Source organism: Anoplophora glabripennis, unplaced genomic scaffold (assembly GCF_000390285.2).
Source record: "Anoplophora glabripennis isolate ALB-LARVAE unplaced genomic scaffold, Agla_2.0 scaffold455, whole genome shotgun sequence".
NCBI lineage: Eukaryota > Metazoa > Arthropoda > Insecta > Coleoptera > Cerambycidae > Anoplophora > Anoplophora glabripennis.
Window position 1 is genome coordinate 49,247 of NW_019416611.1, and position 21,186 is coordinate 70,432.

At 31.8% G+C, this 21,186-nt stretch overlaps 1 protein-coding gene across 1 annotated transcript in view; it reads right to left on the minus strand.

Annotated features, from left to right (window-relative positions):
- Positions 1–21,186, minus strand: part of LOC108909631 (neurexin-1-like) — a 341,617-nt gene that overhangs the window by 28,231 nt on the left and 292,200 nt on the right. The window contains exon 14 of the mRNA XM_023455085.1: positions 10,665–11,450. Within this exon, the coding sequence (XP_023310853.1) occupies positions 10,665–11,450 (786 nt within the window). The remainder of the gene's footprint in view (positions 1–10,664; positions 11,451–21,186) is intronic.

Consider the following 21,186-nt stretch of genomic DNA (forward strand, 5'->3'; position numbering starts at 1 on the left):
CGACAAATTCCTCACCCCAGTAATTTTGCTGCGGTTGACGGAACGTTTCAAGAAAAAGGCCCTTTTTTTAATCATACTAAAGAACATGCTCGTGCACGGTCAGCAAGAACTGTAGATATGTTTTAAATTCCGTTGAAGAAAATCCATACACAAGTGTAAGAGAAATTGCTACTGAATTCAATATTTCTACAGTTCCCAGAACGTTAAGAGTCACGTAACAGGAGTTCACGAAATTTTTAGGCGTTTTTACCCAAAAATTTCACATTTCTTCGAAATTCATGGGCAAGTCATGAATTTTGATTACAGGATCATGTTCAGAGCGAATTCCTTCGGATATTATATGTGGGACTTTTGGGTTTGGACTTTTTTTGTGTACATATGATCCAACAAGGTTATAGATTAACATTTTTATTTTGCTTGGAGGCATTACCCCTTCGTACTCACTAGAACAGGCAAGTTGATTAAACTAAGGTATATGAAAACGTATAGCATCTATTGGAGTGAAACAACATTTAAATTCGAAAATTTTATTCGAATAATTTTTTCAAACATTTGATGATGACAGTGTGTTTTAAATCTTTTTTTTTACAAAAAATTTCAACAAGTTTTATTTTATTCAACTCTGGTAGATTTTTTAAATATTCAGTAGGTGACGTCCGGTTGTTACTTTTTCCTTTTTATTTAAATCTTTATGTATAATTATGTACTTTTACTAAAACTCACATAAAGCACTAACGATGTAATAAAAGCGTCGAAAAAGCGCAATAACAGTTTTTTATTATACTTCAAAACCTATCTTGGTTTGTTTTAGAATAAAAAAAATTAACTTAGAAATGTTTCGTTTTCCGACTAAAATTGAAGCTTTTTTCTTTGAAATTTAATTAGGATTTAGATGCACCGATAAAATTTACGAAATGCTTTTTATTGAAATTCCTAATATCCGTCAGTGAATCTTTGCCCTTACTTTCTTAAGCTACTAGGATAAGTTTAATTAGTCAACCTGAAATATCCTCAAAGCAGATATTATATTTTTCAAAAACTTTAATACTGCTAAGCCGACTAAAACAATTTTGATTTGAAAAGTTGAGTATAAAACCGGATTATATTATATTGAAAATTTTTCATATTTCACTTTATTTGGTCATATTTTAGTAGGTAAGTACATATCTACTAATCTAAGTAATTGAAAAATGTTGTGGTTCTATGTAAGCCATATTTTTCTCAGGGGTAACATTAACTCACTATCCACACTTAATGCTAATTGACCACTGAACAACTTATTTCTGTTATGAAACATTGTTTCTCAAAAATGCCTTATTTTGTTAATTATGTTACTAGTATAATATATAAGAATAAACAACGCAAATAAAGATGGCGTATAAACTAATAAAAATTAATCCTTTACTTACTAAAATAAAATCCGTCGTTGGCTCTTTGCGTGCATTCTAACAAATTTGGATAAACAAACAAAAGTAAAACAACAGTTAATTTACACATGATGTACTGCACTCCTCACATATTACTGAGCGAATAAATGGTATATTTCTGCTCAATTGTTTAACAATTTAGAGGTCACCAGAAAAAGATAAACTCGGTAATCCCTATTTTGTTTGCATTTCTGTTTATTGTCGTCAGAGCCGCACTTAATAGAATTCAAATAATGTCATTTTATAAATAAAACATTTATCAAAATGTTAAAATCTACTTCTTCATCACTGCGGGTTTGCAAATATACAGGACGTAACTAAAATGCTTGGCCAATTTTTAACGGCATATTAATATCTTATTTTAGTCATGGATAATGTGATTGTTTAATTATTATGTTCATTATTTCAAAAACAACTTGATGTCATTACACTTTTAAGAATAATTATCTATACATGGTACGCCATTTTACATTTTATCTAAAAATCCGTGACAACATAAAGTAAGCTTAATTTATGCTTGTAAAACTTTTAAAGTTCTAAAATAATGGTAAGTCCAATTTGTATGGCAGGTAAAATTCTTAGTAAGTGTAAATTGTTTTTCATAAGTTCAATAATATTTTTTATATAAAGGAAAAGTTCTCATTTTTCTCAACAACTTTTATTAAAAGAATTTTTAAATATCTCCATTCTCTTTCATAAGATATAAGACGATAAACAGGGTGTCCCGCTTATACTTCATAAAAACTGGGGGGGGGTGCTCCTTTTCGAAAAATAAAGGGGGTAGTTCATAATAACGCTTTTCTCATTAACGTTGCGTTTCTGAGAGATACATTTTGTTGAAATTGTTACTTTGATTGGGGTTTTTCTTAATTAGCTTTAAATTTAAAGATAAGACTGTCAAAATGTGTTCACGAATAAATAAATATCAACTATGTACAAATAGACAGGAAAAACGTACAAATCATTTTATTCACACTAGTAGTGGCGTAGATATGGCTAGTTTGAGAGATATAATTGAAGGAAAAATATATTAAACGTTAAAAGTTTTTAAAAGTCCTAACGAATCTGCAAACCTCCAAAAGATAATATAAAAAGAAGGTATACTAGTGAAAATTTGACATACATTTTAATTGTTACAATATATCAATCAATGACATTCTAAATAGTTTTATTAATTTAAAGCAAATTAAAAATTACTCAATTTTCAAGCTTCAATATTTAAGTTTAACGACAAAAAAAGATTAATAAATAAAGTTTAAAACATTTAAAATTATCAAATTGAGCAAAACTTGATTAATTAGCAATTACAGTTTTCTTAAATTCTTAAAAATCAACAAATTTATTTTTCTAATAGTCAGTTAAGATGAACAGTTATTTAAAGACTGAATTAAAAAATATAAAAAGCAAAAATATTTAAAGACACAAATAAAGAAAGTAAACACACTATTAAGTACCTATATATGTATAAATAAGTAATTTATCATCGTAAATATTAAAATTGCCCGTCATTTTCTTCTACGCACAAGGTTATACGTCGACGCAAAGACCTTGTTTAACGAGATTTGACACTTCCACAATTCGTGGCTATAATCCCTGGCTAGTTTGTATTGATGTAGAACAAACTTACTCTTCAATGAATCCCCAAAAATAAAAATATAAAGTATTCAGGTCGGGCGACCTGTCAGTCCAACTTACCGTTGCATCTTGCTCATGTCCAATCCAGCAAACTGGTTATTAACGAACTGCCGAGTATAATATGGTGGCGAACCATAGGTCTTTTCTAATATTCAAGTACACATCTTCTAATTGATCCAGCAAAGCATGTTCTAAGAAATTTAAATATTGAATACCATTTAAACATGGCGGCAGTTCAATAGGTCCTAATAAACGATCAACGATAATTTCAGCCCACACATTAACAAATTGACGTTGGGAATAGTACACAATTGATGCATTTGGATTATAGTTGGAAATTTATTACTTCATTTATTTTTATTGTAAAACACGACTCGTCATAAATAGAACTGTATTACAGAAGTCATTATTTCTGTTTTGTTTATTTCTGAACCAGTTACAAAAATGTGGTCTAGCATTGTTATCCTGAGGCAAAATTTCGTGAACTCCTATTAGATGACAGGGCCGTACTCTTAACATTCTGGGAACTGTAGAAATATTGAATTCAGCAGCCATTTTTCTTACACTTGTGTATGGATTTTCTTCATCGGAATTTAAAACATATCTACAGTTCTACAGTTCTTACTGACCGTGCACGAGCATGTTCTTTAGTATAATCTAAGAAAGGGCCTTTTTCTTGAAATGTTCCGTCAGTTGCAGCAAAGGTACTGGTGTGAGGAACTTGTCGACTCAGCATATATAATTACAACTACGTTCATAAGAACTGTACTGATTATATAATACATAATGCCAAAAACGAATAAAGTTGTGAAAGTTAAAATGTAAGTTGTCAAATTATAATAAAACCATAGTTACACAAATTTCCATGTTATTATTTTTAAATTTACTTGTGCCATTTTATGTGACCTTCGGTTTTCTGAAAAAAGGTACATCCTATCAATTTTCAACTAGTATACATTTTTTTCTTATTATCCTTTGGGGATTGCAAAGCCCTTAGAATGTTTAAGAAAGTTTTATTTTGTAACATACTTTTCATCAATTATATCCCCCAAACAACCCGTATCCTCTAACTGCTATTGGTAATAAAATGATTTGCACGTTCTTCTTAAGACAGTTGATATTTATTCGTACAGAAATTTTGACTTTTTATCTTTAGCTGATTTAAAAATAATTAGGAAAACCCTCAAACCATCAAAGTAATAACTCCAACAGCCTACATTTCGAAAACTCAACAAACAAGAAAGTTATATGAACTACCCCCCACTATTTTTCCAAGAAAAACTTACGCCCTTGTTTGATTGAAGTATAAAGGGGACACCCTGTGTATTGAGAAATTGAGCCCTAGCAGATCAAGTCTATACTAATTTTTTGAACAAGCAAAACAAAGCATGTTCAATGTTTATATTCATTACTGACAAGATTTAATATTTTTTGTACAAATACTATATTTATCAAATAATTAAATACTACTCAATGAAAAAGTTGATGTGATTCTAATTTTTGAAGGCCTGAAAATACTGAAAATTAGCAATACGCCTTTGTAAAGACAATCGATGTATGTCAATAATGAACATAAATAATAAAAGTATCTTATTGTCTACGGAAATGTTGACAAAATCAGTACAGAATGAATTTTGATATGACAAAATCTGTATAAAATTGGGAAAAATAATTTGGATGACTCGACAGTCCTCAAGGCGCGAGCGGTACTTCGCAAAGTGTTTAAGTTACATCGTGTATATTTGACGCCAAGTATTAAGGAGGCACTCTGGATTTACAAATTTCTAAATTAATCAAATAGTAGGTACAGTTGGCATCACCCAAATGCGAACGGATTTTGGTTGTTATGGAAATTTCATCTGGATTTTATCATAGTAAATCAAACTTTTCTTAGTGGCGTAACACAGAGAGGGTATTCTCATGGATAAATTCGACCAAGGCATTGTCTTCCGCGTCACTGGAAACCTTCCCGACACCTTGCCTGATATATCTTTGTAATCTTTGTTCTTCTTGTCAGCGTTATTTAATATAAAATATACAACTCTTACTGACATTTAAATCAGCATCCACTTCACACAAAGACCAATTATCTTCTAATTTAGCTACAGCCCTTGCTCTTTGCGCCTCAGTTAAATGATCCTGCATATTTCACGTTACTTGTCTACATTTAATTACGTTTGCTCTAAATGACATAAATGTGTATTTGACAACTATTGAATTTTACGACGACCATGATTTGAAGTCTAAATTACACTGTACAATATTGCCGTTCACATTTGGGTGGCGCCGACTGTACCTATATTTTTCAAGTAGAGAAGAAATTTTCGTTTTATTGGTGGAGTTCACAAAGAAAAAATGTATTGCTGTAATATAGAACATGATACTTGTCGAGGAACATTCGTATTATTTTATATTTTTAAATATCTTTAGGTATTAAGAAAATTATAACTTTGATATTTTACTGTCCGTATTCAACTACGAAACAATATTTTTATGTGGCCACTCAGTACAAGTATGAAAAATCCTGTCAAGTATTTCTTGAATTTGTAACTTTTTAATGTGTCAATTATCTTGTATAGGCGTTTTCTGTAAAGATCCGGCAAAGATCAGAAAAATGTGAATATTATAAATAAAACTTTCACACCCGATATGTTTTTTCAAAATTATATCTCTGCGATTCGAGGAAGTTTCTGTCCGGCAATTTCAACATTATAAATAGTAAATACACAATTTTGCCGTTGATTACTCATGAAACTGATTGTGAAGGAAACTGCGGTTGTGTCAATTATGACTGTATTTATTAAAATTTTTTTATATCTTTGCATAGTATTACTGTTATCAAATTTGAGAAATAGGGAGGATATCAAAAAGATGTGGTAGTTTACTATATTCGAAGGAAAACCCTATTTTCTTCAAGTAGAATTCTTGTCTTTTATGCAAGTGGCTCTGATCCTAATGATGTATCACCTTTAACCCCGGATTATTATTAGAGGCACTTTTGTCTCTTGCGGAAATCGACGTAACTTTATTGAAAATTAATCGTTTAAATGGCTGAAAATTTTTGCAGCATATCAGCATTTCTGGTTGTCCTGGGAATATACTTTGCAGTAACGCCAAAAATGGAATCAAAGATGTAACAATTGAATGTATGATGGTTCTTATTAAAAATAAGCAAACGCCTCAACTAAAGTGGCATTTTGGTCGAATTATAAAGCTCCATCCCGGATTGAATGGTATTTCCAGATCTCACAGTACGGTGGTTGCTTACGTCAGTCATTGTGGATAGTTGTTGACAAGTAACAAGTTTTCTAATTTTCCTTTTGACGAGCGTGTAGAACGCGAGGAATCTTTGGCAGAAAATGTTCGACTAGAAGCCGAAGCTGAATCTTTGTTATTACTTCCGCCAAAATTTAAAGAAATTTACGATAAGGAATATTCGTTACTCCAAGCTTAGAAGACAAAAATGCAGTACAAACAATTTCGGAAGAAGTTTTCTTGGCATATTGTTTACAAAACATTGGTAAGCAAATTATTGTTAATACGTTAATAAATTGCAATCCTTGATTATGTGATTAGTCACAGAAATACAAGTCTTTGACTATGTCCAATTGAATGCTCAAATCTACGTTAACAAAAAAATTGTCGTTTTTTTCAAGATAAATTTCTTATAGACGCATCAGATGATAACTTTTCATCGATGAATGTGTATTGTTTACTTATTCTTAGTTGTTGCACTAAATTATAGCTTTATATTTCTGCTGTTGCTTGTGCTTACATATGTAACGAACTAGTAAAGTTGTGCATAGAGCAAGAAGTGATATTCTACAAGTTCAACTCCCATTCACAAAAACGCACAAAGATCGATCCTTCATGATGTTGTGGATGGTGCTAGCTCAATAGAGTTTTATCGAAAATACCTAAATTTGTTTCCGCAGAAAGCAACAATCAGCCGACTGTAGGCATCCATCTCTTAGAAAAAAATATCTACAAATATTCTCAGATTCCTGCAAGCAAAAAATCCAGAAACATACCATAATAATAATTTATTTCGGAGGTCAGCAGCTATTACCTTAGCAGATATTGGTGCAGACATCATTACTTTGGAAGAGTTGGTGGTTTTGAAAGTTGGAAAAGCGATCAAGCAGTTGAAGGATATCGAAAATCAACAGAAAATCAGGATTGGGAAAACATTTTGTCAACAATGCAGACACTGCCTCTATTATTGCTTAATTTACGGTTACAACTACAATGATATCTCACAAAGAAAATAAGTCCACTTGTATTAGTTTTAATAGAGAAATCTAATTTCACAATGCAACTTTTCATTTTAATGTAAATACAATATGTTCAATATTCAAGTCCAATGTATATTTAGACATTACTGACAGAAATTTGATGTGTCTCTAAAAACCAACCATTAAAATAAAACTGCAAATGTTGGATAAATTAAATTTTATCGCAACTGCACCACAGAGTAAAAATCAAGAATTTAGCTAAACTGAAGCCCACATTGGTTGTCGCAATATTGTTTTGGGTGTTTGTAATACATCGCTCACGTTTTATCATATTTGTGTCATCAAATCCGTAAGAGTGAACTAATGGACTCCCAGTTAGCTGCACATTTTTATATAACGATTTCCAAATTAGTGTGCACCAATACTTGTAAACAGAAAATATTTTCATCGTACCAGTACCTATAGTAAGTCAGTGGAAAGATTATACTTTTATTAAGTTTATTAATCCTGTACACATGAAAAACTTTAACATTAATTAAATTAATTTGTATACAAAGTTGTTTTACATAATGTTTACATGGGTAGGTATGCTTAGAAATTCACAGGTAAGAATGAAAAATAATTTAGAAAGTTAATGTATGAATATCTAAAGATTAGCAATTTTTTATCAATAACAGCAACGAATATGTTTTCAAAATAAGTCAAAATAAAAACGGGCCGTGAAAAACACAAAAAGATAAAACCGAAGAAGAAATTTATATTTATTTGCCAAAGGATTGAAAAAATTTTATTTTCCCAGCATTAAGTTAATATTTATTTTTCTCAACCTTCTTTTATGAACTTATTAAATCATTGTTTTTCACTCTTTCTAACTAGATTGCCATGAAAATACGTAAATATTTTTTCCCATAAATTGTATTTAATTAGAAACGTTAATAAGTTCAGTTGAATTTCTCCGGATATTATTCTCATTATTAAACACCTTGGCAAATATTTGTTACAGAATCGACTGACAAATTTTTTGAGTCATTTTTAAAAGAACATCCATCGTCTTGCGGAAAAGATTTAGAAACAATTTGTTAACAATATCAACGTAAACAAGAAAATTAGACTTTTTTATTACAATTTATTTTAGACAGGGTGAAATATAGCGTATGACAGCAAAAGATTTTGTGTCTTGAGTTCTTTTGATAGAACCGTTTATTGCTGCTCAAGTACAAATTGATTAGATATTTAGGTGCAAGTAGGGTTTATTATATCTTAGTTATATCATGGAATGTTCAGCTAAAGATAAATTATTTATATATAAGGAAATTATTGAAAATGATGGACTAGCTGACGATCAGTATGGTTTCCGAAAAACGAGGTCAACAGTCTATGCCTTGAACAGATTACAACAATTGGTAAACTATACCAACTCATGAAGCTAAGAAGTCAAAAATTGTGCTTTATGGTGTCTAACCATAGACGTATACAACGCATTCAACTCTGCACCTTGCAAAGGCACGTTGAGAAAAACAATAAGTATTTAAGTTGAAAATAGGAAATTGTGCATAGAATAAACATATGTTCCCGTGTTTCTGATAAGAGACTGAGCTCAGAGTTTTTCTCGCCCCTTAAAAAAATTATTCAACTTATGCCTAACTGAGTGTCGGTTACCTGATTTGTGGAAGCGTTCAAACGTGTGTCCAATTTTTAAAAGGGTGATAAATTTAACATTACTAATTTTCGTCCTATATCCATTTTATGTAATTTTTGTAAAGTTTTTGAAATATTACTTCATGACTATATATATTTATTATAACATCTTTAATATCATAAAACCTCGTCAGCATGGTTTTATGAACTACTGTCACTAACTTGATCAGTTTTTATAGATTCTTTAGACAATTTACAAACTGATGTCATATATACGGCCTTCAGCAAGGCGTTTGATAGGCTTGATCACTCAATTTTACTCCAGAAGCTTGATATGTTTGGCGTATCAGGGGCCTTAATGAATTTCTTCAAATCTTATTTAGACAACAGAAAACAGTATATAGTTTATAATGGGTATAACCGATTGAGTATGTCGCTACATCAGGAGTTCCACAAGGTTCCATTCTTGCACCTTTACTGTTCATTATATTCATTAACGATTTAGCTAACAACTTAGATGTAATTTTTTTTCTTCATGCCGATGATATGAAAATATACAGCTCAGTTCGCAACGTTAATGACTGTATTCAGCTTCAACGAAACGTTCTTAATATAAAATCTTGATGTAATAATAACAGGCTAATGTTAAATACGGAAAAATGTAATGTCGTGTCATTCCCCAATAAGTTCAATCGCATTATTTTTAATTACAGCATTGATAATGACGTTTTGTCAAGACCGAACACATTTCGACACCTTGGCGTTGTATTTGATGAAAAATTATCATTTAATAATCAATTATAATTTATAACCAAATTATCATTTCTATACCTAGACAGCTCTAGTTTGTAATTAATATACTTCTTTTATTATTGTCTGTAAAATCCCTGTTCTAAAATTAGGTAGTACCTGTTGAACAGCGTATTAAATAAAATAAAATAAAATAAAATAAAATAAAATAAAATAAAATAAAATAAAATAAAATAAATATGATAGATAGTACTAGTGGGGTATTCCAGAGATCGGTAATTGGCCCTCTGTTTGAACGCAATGGGGTCTCAAAACTGCATTCACCGAATGAATATTATAATAATTTTCAAGGATAGAGAACTGTTAAATATAAAAATAAATAACGTACAAATCATCTGTGGATACAGCAAAGGAAAGGGGCTACAAATTAAACCACAGAAAACGAAACTAGTCATTTTAGTTGGACGAAGGAGCCTCAATGGGATGGGAGGAACAGTTAAAGATACTAAGAAGTGCTAAAGTATCATATGTCTAAGTAGGAATAATAGAATGATAGAACATATCGAAATAACGTAGAACAAAGTAAACACAGTGGCGGCTGCAGCTTTTAAAGTCATGCCCAACGCAAGTTAGCTAGAGAAAATTATTGTGTTCTGTCGTATAGCAGAGCTAAATAAATTGCAAAGAAAACTGGCTCTAACAACTTGCAGTGCATGGTGTACTTCTCATGCAGCTGCAATTATACTATAGGCAAGCAGCTAGAGCTAATTATTAAGGAAAGAACGAAGGTATATGAAAAGTAAGGTCAAAGTAAACATGTTAGATGTCAATTGGAAGAGAAGTACCCTTAAGGTAAATACGGGACTTACAAACAAAAATAAATTACTATTTGTCCCAAGAGCTCACAGAACCTGAATTATTCTACACATTTTAGATTTCTATAAAACTGAAAAATTATTTGAGCTTATTTTATGCATACCTTCACATCCAGCAGTAACCAGGGAACTGTGCACCACAGCATCCTCCATGATATTAGGTGATTCCCCGTTCAAATCCAGACCAGCTATGCAACCCTCAAAGCCGTGCCTGGATTTAACGTCATCCTGCGGTAACTGGGCATACAAATCCTTGTAGACGCCTCCAAGATACAGTATGCCATCCAACTCTAAATTCCCTGTTCCAAAGTTAGCCGCTACCACTATGTCGTCATCCACCATCAAGGTATGTTGTTTCGCAGATGGTCTTCTGATTCCGACAGTGTGCCATCTGTTGTCGTTTAAATGAGCTCGAACCGTGTCGCGTAGAGTGACGGTTCCATCTCCCACGTTAACGACGTAGTTGATATGGCCGTCTACTAGCTCCACAGCTACAAAATCTTCCTTTTTCCCTCCATTGAACATTATGAGACCATTGGCTTCTCTAGTTTTAAACATGAAATCGATATGAATGCTGGAATATGCCCGCAGCATAGGCAACCCGATAAACGTGTGCTTTGAACGAAATGTCACGGGACGGTGTAGGTTATCCGTCGCGTGTTTCACGAACTTCGCGGCCACCTTGATGCTGGGAAAACCGGATATTGACTGTTCCGTGCTAAGAGCCCTAGCCAGCTCGATGTAGGGGATGTTGTTGAAATAGAATTGCTGGATATCGCCAATGAAATTGGGTACGGTAGTCGACATGCTGATTTCTTCTTCAAGGTGGTATAGGCCGCCTAAGTGAATTGTGCGCCACTGCAGACTGTTGTATTTACCTTGAGTTTCAGCTGAAATAAATAAAATGTTTTTAGTAGATGATTATAGTAATATTAAGATCATTGAAAATATTTAGCGTCAATTTGATTCAGTGAAACATTATGATTCGCCTATTGATTTGACGTACAACAAATATAATACAGCCTCTTTAGTTCCTATTAAGGGTAAACTTGAATCTTGAAATTTGGAACTGTGTGAAAAATATAATAAAAAATATTTTCCATATTTTGGTCAGGAATGTACTAAATTAGAGTTGTTTCAGTTAAATATTGCTATTAATTTTTTATGTTCGTTGTTTGATATGTTTGAAAAATGTGAATATATTTTTAGTACCTACTTAAGTTCAAAAATGAGCTTTATGCAAATGAAATTATAAAAGCTTTCAAAAGTGATTACTAGAAAATAATCAAAATCGGGCAATTATGGACAAGAAATTATAAAATAATAAATGAAAATGTTTTATTTTTAGTTGGATAAGCGATAAGCTATATTGTCTGTGGTTGGATAATGAAATTGTTTTTTGTCTTATCGATAATTTTGCTTTGTAAGCAGTGATTGTTCTAGACTTTTAAACATTATTGCTTTGCTCAACCACAATGGCACTAGTACCGTTACTTATCTCGTATGTGTTGAATAAATTTTCACATATTTCGAAATTTCTTGCGTCGATTTTTTTTTTCATCAAAAAATAATAAGAACGTCTTATAGAGGTTTTTAAAACCCTGATCAGATTTTCTACGCTATGATAATTACACAGCCACACAAAAAAAGTAGTCTGTACTTTTCATGAAACATATGTTATCCGTAGTATTTTGCCCTCCTGATCCCGAATCCGGTGTCAGAATTGAGCTATCACATTACAGGAATTTCCTAACCTCAAAAAACAGGTCAAAAATAGCAAAAATTCACGAAAAAGTGCTAGGAAAAATAGACAATTTTTTTTTTTCTATATTCAAATGTTCATTTATATAGTTAACACCCCTCCAAACGTGAATTAGCGGTCAGAATTGATGGTTCTTTTTCTAACCTCAAAAAAAACGGGTCTATTAAGGTCAGATATCACGAATTTTCAAAAAATAATAAATTCGCGCGAAATTTGGTATACGAGGGTTTTCGGGGTCGCTGATTACGGATCCGAGGTCAATTTTGGAAAATTCGAGATGGCGGATCCAAGATGGCAGACCAAATTTTCAAAAAGTAACACATTTGCATCAAATTTGATATAAGGCAGTTTTCGGGGTCGCTGATCATGAATTCGAGGTCAATTTTGCAAAATTCAAGATGGCGGCCGACCAAATTTTCAAAAATTAACACATTCGCGCCAAATTTGGTATACGGAGGTTTTCGAGGTCACTGATCACGAATACGAGACCAGATCTACAAAATTCAACCCGTGAATAGATCTTTTACAGAAAAAAGAACAAGATTTAGCCGAAAAAAAGTATAATAACACATGATTGGGTTATTGGGTCAGGTTATAAAGTAAAATATTACAAAATGAATTTTGCAATTCTGACCTCGAATACGTAATCAGCGACCCCAAAAACCCACGTATACCAAATTTGCTGCGATTCTGTTCTTTTCTGAAAATTTGGTCGGCCAATTTTTGCTATTTTTTACCTGTTTTTTGAGGTTAGGAAATTCCTGTGATGTGATAGTTGAATTCTGACACCGCATTCGTGATTAGGAGGCAAAAATACTACAGATAACATATGTCGCATGAAAAATACAAATTTTCTTTTTTTGTGTAGCTGTGTTATCAAAGCCAAAAAGGTCATTTTTGCCTTTAAACGACAGTAACTCAGTGACAAATCGTCGTACAGAGCTGTTGGATAGCTCAAATTAAAGAGGATGAATCAAACTAAAAGAGCTGCCAGATAGTATTGCCAAAAAAGTTATTGACTCCCGTGGACCTTCTGAAAGGGAAGAAAAAATAAAAAATCTACTCTTTATTATACCTTTCTTTTACTTTCAGAATCTGGAACTTCAAGATTCGATTTGCTTTTTTTATTACTCTACGACCATTTTTCGCCAAGTTACAGCCTTTTAAAAATCACCTAAAAATTTTGGATTTTTGGTATCGTTTCGGTAGTCAGCACTAATTAATACTTAAAGAAAACCTAATAGATGTAAACTTATTTTTAGTTTCTTTTTTGTATTATTTTCTCCTGTCTTCATAAATTTTAGCTGAGTTTCATTTAATAATGAAGTTGTTTTTCTAAACAAACATACATTTTTGACGTTTGAAATAGATACTGTTTTATTAATTATAACTTTTATATCCACGAACTTAAAAGTTAAATTTGCATTGCTGCTAAACTAGGGGGCATTCTTATTTTTTAGAGTACCTCTTGCTTTTAATTCTTTTAAATTTTTTTAATACCCCGTATAGTTTTGCAAAGCAAAGGAGAAAATATTTCAAATGTCAACGTACATTGAGAAAATTGCTTCTATAGTGATATATCAATATGATATTTCAAAAGGTAAGAAAAAATAAGCGTTAAATAAAAATTCCAATAATTTATAGTCTGTCAAAATACCCAAAAAAGAAAAAATGTCAAAATAAAATACGCTACGCGGTAAGAGTATAGGCAAGCCTCCGTGTATTCATCTGCTCGACATGGCAAAACTAAAACTTAACTTTTACGTCTATATTTTAGACAGAATATCTGTACTTCAAAGCTAAACTGTATTAAGTGCCAAAAATGAAATTTTACAGGAGAGAGATTTAAAGATTTAAATTTTGCTTATCATTCCATAACTTCGAACTCTTACTTCTCCTTGATAAAAAATTAGTATGGTGTGAAGTTATACGTATATTTTAATATTATTTATTGTAATTTAAAGAATAATTTTCTATTCGTATTTTTTTTTTCGAAAAATGGAGTTAACACTATTTGGCACAAACATGATTTAGGGATTTTATATTATAATATTTACTAATTGTGCGATAATATACGATGAATGTGGATATAATACTAAAGTAAACCAACATGATCTTGATTTGTCTGGAGTTAATACTCCGAAGTCAAACTAATAGAATATTAACTCCACATACACCTGTTTGGCTCGGACTAAATTGATGTAACAAGGAACCTAATACTGTGGAAATGAAATACGGTTGGTATTAAATACGATTGTCTAGCTTGGAGACAGATTGGGACTTATTATTATTTAGCACTGTTTATCTTCGAAAGTACCTATCATGAGTGGGAGTTATTACTGCTTAGCACGTGAAAGAGCATAAGAAACTGTGTTGGGCTGTCAAATAATCCCATTTTCGTAAAAAATGGAGTTAATACAGTTTAGCTCTGAGGTACAGATATAGATAATTATATTTTGAAAGGATTTTAATGAAAATAGGGCTGCATGCACCTAAATTCTTATTTATATGCATAAAGTCTGGCTTGATTTCTTATGCAAATTTCCAGCAAAAGAATGATTGCCGCATTCAAACTACCACGAAATGCGTCAATCTATCAATCAAAGTAGGTAATTACCCTTTTGCTCCCAAAGGAAAAAGAAAATGGATGGACGACTAAACTTTGGAGTGATTCGATTGAGAACAATATAAATAATTGTAGACCATCAAGTGAGTTTCGTAGATGTGCTTTCCTAAATTATAACTTTACTGAGATTAAGAGATAGGGAAGGTAGGTATATTCCAGTCGATACTAAAATTATGTATATAACACGAATTGCGTATACACAGTATTTTCCCTCAAAAGAAGAAATAATAACATTTCTTTCGTGTTAGGTGGTTCGCATGTAAAACATCTGCCACAGAAAAAGTTCTTGATATTGAAGACAATTTTCTTTTACATATTTAGATGGTGAAAGTAGAACCTCAAAAGCTATGATATTTAATTACTTACTCAAATTTGTTTAAATCAAAATGCCACGAAAGTTTTTTATGCAATTTCATTCCACTATATTGGAACAGTTACGAAGACCCTGGAAAAACTTTAAATTTTTTATTTTGATGAAAAAAATCACAGTAGATACCGTATTAGATAAAAGTACGAAATTAAATCAATAAAAAAAATAAATGTAACCGCAAAATTTGTAGAATAATCTGTCTTACAATTTTATGCAAAATATTCGAAAATTCACATACAAGTAGGTCAATAGTTTAAAAAAGTTCTATGTAAAGTATAAACATATTAAAATGTCATAGGTACGTTAAATAGTAAAACACGTTTAACTTTTATTTTAATCAAATGTAAAAAATATAGTATTACTAGTAATGTGCAAATAAAGCGACAATGAAACCTATAAATTTACAGAATATTCACAACATCGGTGGAAATACTATGTTGATGTAGTCCTTTCCATTTATAGATTTAAATAATATTAAACTGAAAAATTATATACAGGCCTTTAAATATCATTGCAAAGTACATGTGAATATACAAAGTGAGAGATAAATTTTCATTAAAACGTTTTTGACAATAAGTTTTGGTCCACCGAACTCTTGAAGTCAGAACCCTAAAAATTCAGCAACAGTATGTGAACTAGTGACTAAAGCCATGCATAATAGTTATGCATGAGAACAGTTAGAGTTAATATTTTCTTACTTTCGTTCTGTATTCTGTATAACATCGTGACTTCCTAATGTAATATTAAAGAAGAATAAATTACCAGGTTCTGAAGGAAATATTTTTATTCACTTGATACATGTGAAAGTTCCTCCTGTATATTTTTGCGTAGGTTTTAGAATCTACGTTCAGTTAGTAAGTTTCTTTTTCAATGAGAGTGAATAAGCTTCGTGTAATGTTATTTCTTATTACCTACAACCTGTATTATAATTATATTGGCAATAATTAGGTAAAACTAACAATTTCTTCTCCTTTCTTAAGAGAAATGAGGAAAGTTTTTCTTATTAAAAAAATGTTATCACAATTTCGTTGTTAATTCAAAAGATGATGAAAATATAGAAATTCAAATATTTCTGTCACTTGTTCATATAGTTTCAATGTGCCAAACCAAATAGTCGAGAAAATATGAAAGGTGATGGTAGAGTAAAGTTCATATAAGAAAATACGAAAAAGTATAGAATTTAAAGTTTAAAGTATAGATATACCAAAAAAAAAACATATTAATTGATGCTCACAAAAAATGTTTAAAAACTATGGTAAAAACAAGTTTTAGTTTATATTATATAAATCACCTTGTATATTCAAATATTTTGACCGTGTACTTTGTTAAATACTGATTCCGTACTCGTCTAGAGTGCGCAATTCTGTCATTAGAGTATAAAGGGTGTCCCAATGCCAGCGTACAAAAATTTACCAGGGGGTAGACCAGACCAAAATAAGGCTAAAATTCTTGAAATTAAATCTTTTTCTCCGTGCACTCTCACTGAGTTACAGGGTGTTGTTTAGAAAAAAATAATAACTTTCCGTAATAATTCAAAAACCCTTTCAGGGATTTAAGTAATTTTTAGATGAAGAGTACATCTATTAAAGGTCATTAAAATTACATTGTGCTTATTTCGATCTGACTCCAGGGGCGGCCTGGGTCAATTTATCCTACTAAGGTTATGTCTTCATAACTTTTGCATATCCTAGTTTTATCCAATCGATTCTTAATAAAAAATGTGCTCTTGTTTCATAGCTCAAACCGTTTTCGAGTAAATTGTATGTAGCTGCGGCTCAATCAATATGAAGAACCTAAACAATTTTTTATGAATTATTTAATATTTGGTTACGTATAGGGAAACTAAAAATAAAATTGAAAATTATGTAACTGAAACGAATTATGTTAGCAAAATGACAATATTAAAAAAAAATAGAAAACAATTATTTCAATAAATGCTCGAAATGCTGTCCATTTACTTTAATGTATGCCCGACATCGTTTGACCAAGGAAATCTAAACCCTTAGTAAATCAACGGTTGCTTGAATTTGCTCGGCGGATGCATTAATTTTTTGAAGTAAATCGTCTCTCGTATTACAGGGTTTAGCATACACCAGTTGCTTCACATGACTCCAGTAAAAAAAATCAAGCGGGTTGAGGACAAAGAACCAGCCACGCAGACACCTGTCTTCCGTTACCAGTAGTTGCTCCATCTTGTAGGTAGTACGCCATGAACAATATTTTCTAAAAAAATCCCTGTATCTCTCTGAATTCAAACGGTCTACAATAATTTGAAGAAGCAGAATGACTACGTTGAAGATTCCTACCCAGACATTTATGGAGAATCTTTGAAACGCGGAGGGTCAAATCACATGCGGATTTTCAATGGATCAGACATGGAGATTTTTTAAATTATTTATAGCATTTCTCGTAAAGATAGTTTCATCGCTCCACAATATCTTTTGATGGACATTTTCGTCATTATCGATATTTTCTAACAACCACCTGCAAAATTGTTTCCTTTTTCCGGAATTACCAGGATGTAAAGTTTGTACTTTATGTAGGTGGTATGGGTGCAGTTCTTCTCGGTTTAAAATTCTCCAGACGCTGCTTCGTGGAATATCTACTTGCGTTGATATTCTTCGGACGCTGGTGGAAGGATCATCAACAACAGCAGCTATTACAATTTCTTATCAAATGTTTGCATCTTCTAAATTACCTCTTATTCTGGTATTTCCAATTTTAACACTCCCGATCTCACGGACTCTTTGGAAAACTCGTTAGAATACTTGCTGTGAAGGTTGCCCTCTGTTTGCCTAGATACTCCCGTGAGACCCCAATGAGGCTATCATATCGGCATATTTGTTGTTGGAAAATAAAACTATAATAATGTAATATACAGTGCTTTCGAAAAGAAACGAATAAATTCATTATTTTTTAAATTGAGAAGTTTTCGAAAAAATCCCGTGGCACGTCAATTTTGTTTTTTAAAAAGGCACTTTTTGACATACGACCCATATTTGTGATGTCATCGTTGTTCGAGATATGACGTCATCGACAATTTTTTTAAATAGTAACTCCCAATTTTGACCATGCCATTTGAAAGAGCGTGTCATTCTACATACACATCATGAAAAATTATGGTGTTACATAACAAAAATTTCAAGAAAATAATGTTTGAAGATTTTAAAATTTAATTTTCACAATACTGAAAATGATAATGATTATGTAAAAATCGACTAAATTAAATGTTCAAATTGTACACCGTTGGCTGCCTAACAGTAGCCAAGACGATTAATAAATTATTTTTGGACATTATCAATAACTATATAGGAGGTATACGATGTATCTCGTGACGAATTCTTGCTTTTAAATCTTCTAAATTAACCAGTCTAGTAACGTATACTTTGCTTTTTAAGTTTCCCTACAAGAAATAATCTAGGGGTGTCAAATCAGGCGATCTGGCTGGCCACTCAATCGGCCCCCTTCTCCCTATCCAACGATTCGGAAACAGCTCATCTAAATAAGCACGGACAGGTGTTGCATAATGGGGAGGTGCACCATCTTGTTGAAAGAAAATGTAATTTCTTGGAAGATCATGTCCCTCTATATCTGGATATAAAGTTATTAGTTCAGGAATGAGGTCGTCTCGAAGAAAATCCAAATATCTTGCACCAATTAGGTTGACGTCAAAGAAATAGGGACCCAGAATTCTTCCGTCGACTATGACGTACCACATATTTACTTTCTGGGGACTTTGAGTGTGATACTCTATCATCCATCGGCGATTCTCGGTAGCCCAATAACGGCAGTTTTGCCTATTGACATTGCCGTTCAAAACAAACGTAGCCTCGTCAGAAAAAATTACGTTTTTTTACGAAATTATTATCATTATTGCATAGCTCTTGCATTTGCTCGCAGAACTGATTTCGCCGATCAAAGTCGTCTTCAGATAGCTCATGAACAAGGCATACCTTATAAGGATGATACTTTGCTTTTTTCATAATTTTGTGAACTGTGGACGCTGCCATATTGAAATCAGAAGCCAATTGGTTAAGTGTTGAGTGATGATTTTCTTGTATTGCCAACAAAACATTAAGCTCATCATCTACTGATTTTGACGGTCGACCAGATTTAGGAAGATCACGAACATGTCCAAAGTTACGGTATTTAGACTCAATATTGCTTACCATGCTTTGGCTAATGGGATGTCGATCAGGATGAGTTTCATTGAACAATTCAACTACTTCTTTTTGGGTGCGCATCCTGTCTCCAAATCCGATCATGCAAAGAATTTCAATTCGTTCTCGTTCAGTTAATTTAACCATTTTTTTTATAAAATGACAAAGTTACTACTCAATAAACACTTCAAACGCACTGCTTTTGCCAAACAAAAGATAAGAACTAAAGAAATAACTCAAAAAACGAAAAAAACTATTTAATAAAGTACGATTTCAAGTTTTTATCTGACAGCAATAAAAAACATTCTCGGTCGCTAAGGCTACTGTCAGGCAACCATGATTTTTGACGATGCGTATGTAGAATGACACGCTCTTTCAAATGGCATGGTCAAAATTGGGGGTTGCTATTTAAAAATTTGTCGATGACGTCATATCTCGAACAACGATGACGTCACAAATATGGGTCGTATGTCAAAAAGTGCCTTTTTTAAAAACAAAATCGACGTGCCTGGGGATTTTTTCGAAAACTTCTCAATTTAAAAAATAATGAATTTATTCGTTACTTTTCGAAAGCACTGCATAATATAATAAATAAAATATAATAATATAATAAAATAATACTATAATAATACCTAATATCTTGTTGTTTTGTAAACTTAATTTCTCGTAATTTCGAGTACTGTAATTAATTTTAACATGTACGCTTGTGTAAACAACTTTGTTTTTTATAATGACAAGGACCTACTAGATAACAACAAATAAAATTTTTAAATCTTTACATGCATTTTTCTACGAATTAATGCAGGTCATACTTTAAAAAGCGGTTCATTTTTGAGCTATGGAACAAGAGCACATTTTTTGTTCAGAATCGATTGCAGCTTCAGAAAAACGTAATCAAATTACATAAAACTAGGATATGCAAAAGTTATGAAGACATAACCTTGAGGACAAGTTGGCCTAGGCCGCCCCTAGCGTCAGATCGAAATAAGCACCGTGTAATTTTAATGACCTTTAGTAGATTTGCACTTCATGCAAAAATTACTTAAATCCCTGAAAGGCTTTGTGAGTTATTGCGGAAAGTTTTTTTTCTAAACAACACCCTGTAACTCAGTGAGAGTGCAACGCAGAAAAATATTATATAAGAATTTTAATCTTATTTTGGTCTTGTCTACCCCCTGGTAAATTTTTGTACGCTGACACTAGGACACCCTGTATACAGTTCACAATAAAATATATTATGTAGCAAGTCCAAAAAAGTATTACTTTCTCACGAGTTGCAATATTTTGAATATCACAATAATTACGTGTATTAATTTGGCGTGGACTAACATCTGCTTAAGGGCCCCATATTCTTTAAATAGTGTTTTCCGCAAAGACAAATAATTTCAAACATTTAATAACTGAATAATCTAAAGCTTATCAAATAATAGGAATGTTATGTCATGCCATCTGGTTATTTTCAAAGACGCCGCAGTAAAACGAATAAACAGGTGCAAAAAACGATCAAACCATCAAGGTTTTAGGTACTGAAATCTACGAAAATACTAACTTTTTTATATATAATTCCACATGTAAATATTCTTATAACATTTACTTGCTTAGTCCTACATATAAAATTGTTTACTTTTATTTATAAGTACGTGAAAATAATTCTTAAAATGTGGGGTTAGAATAACAGCAAACGCATGTTTTACAAACGCTTTTTTTT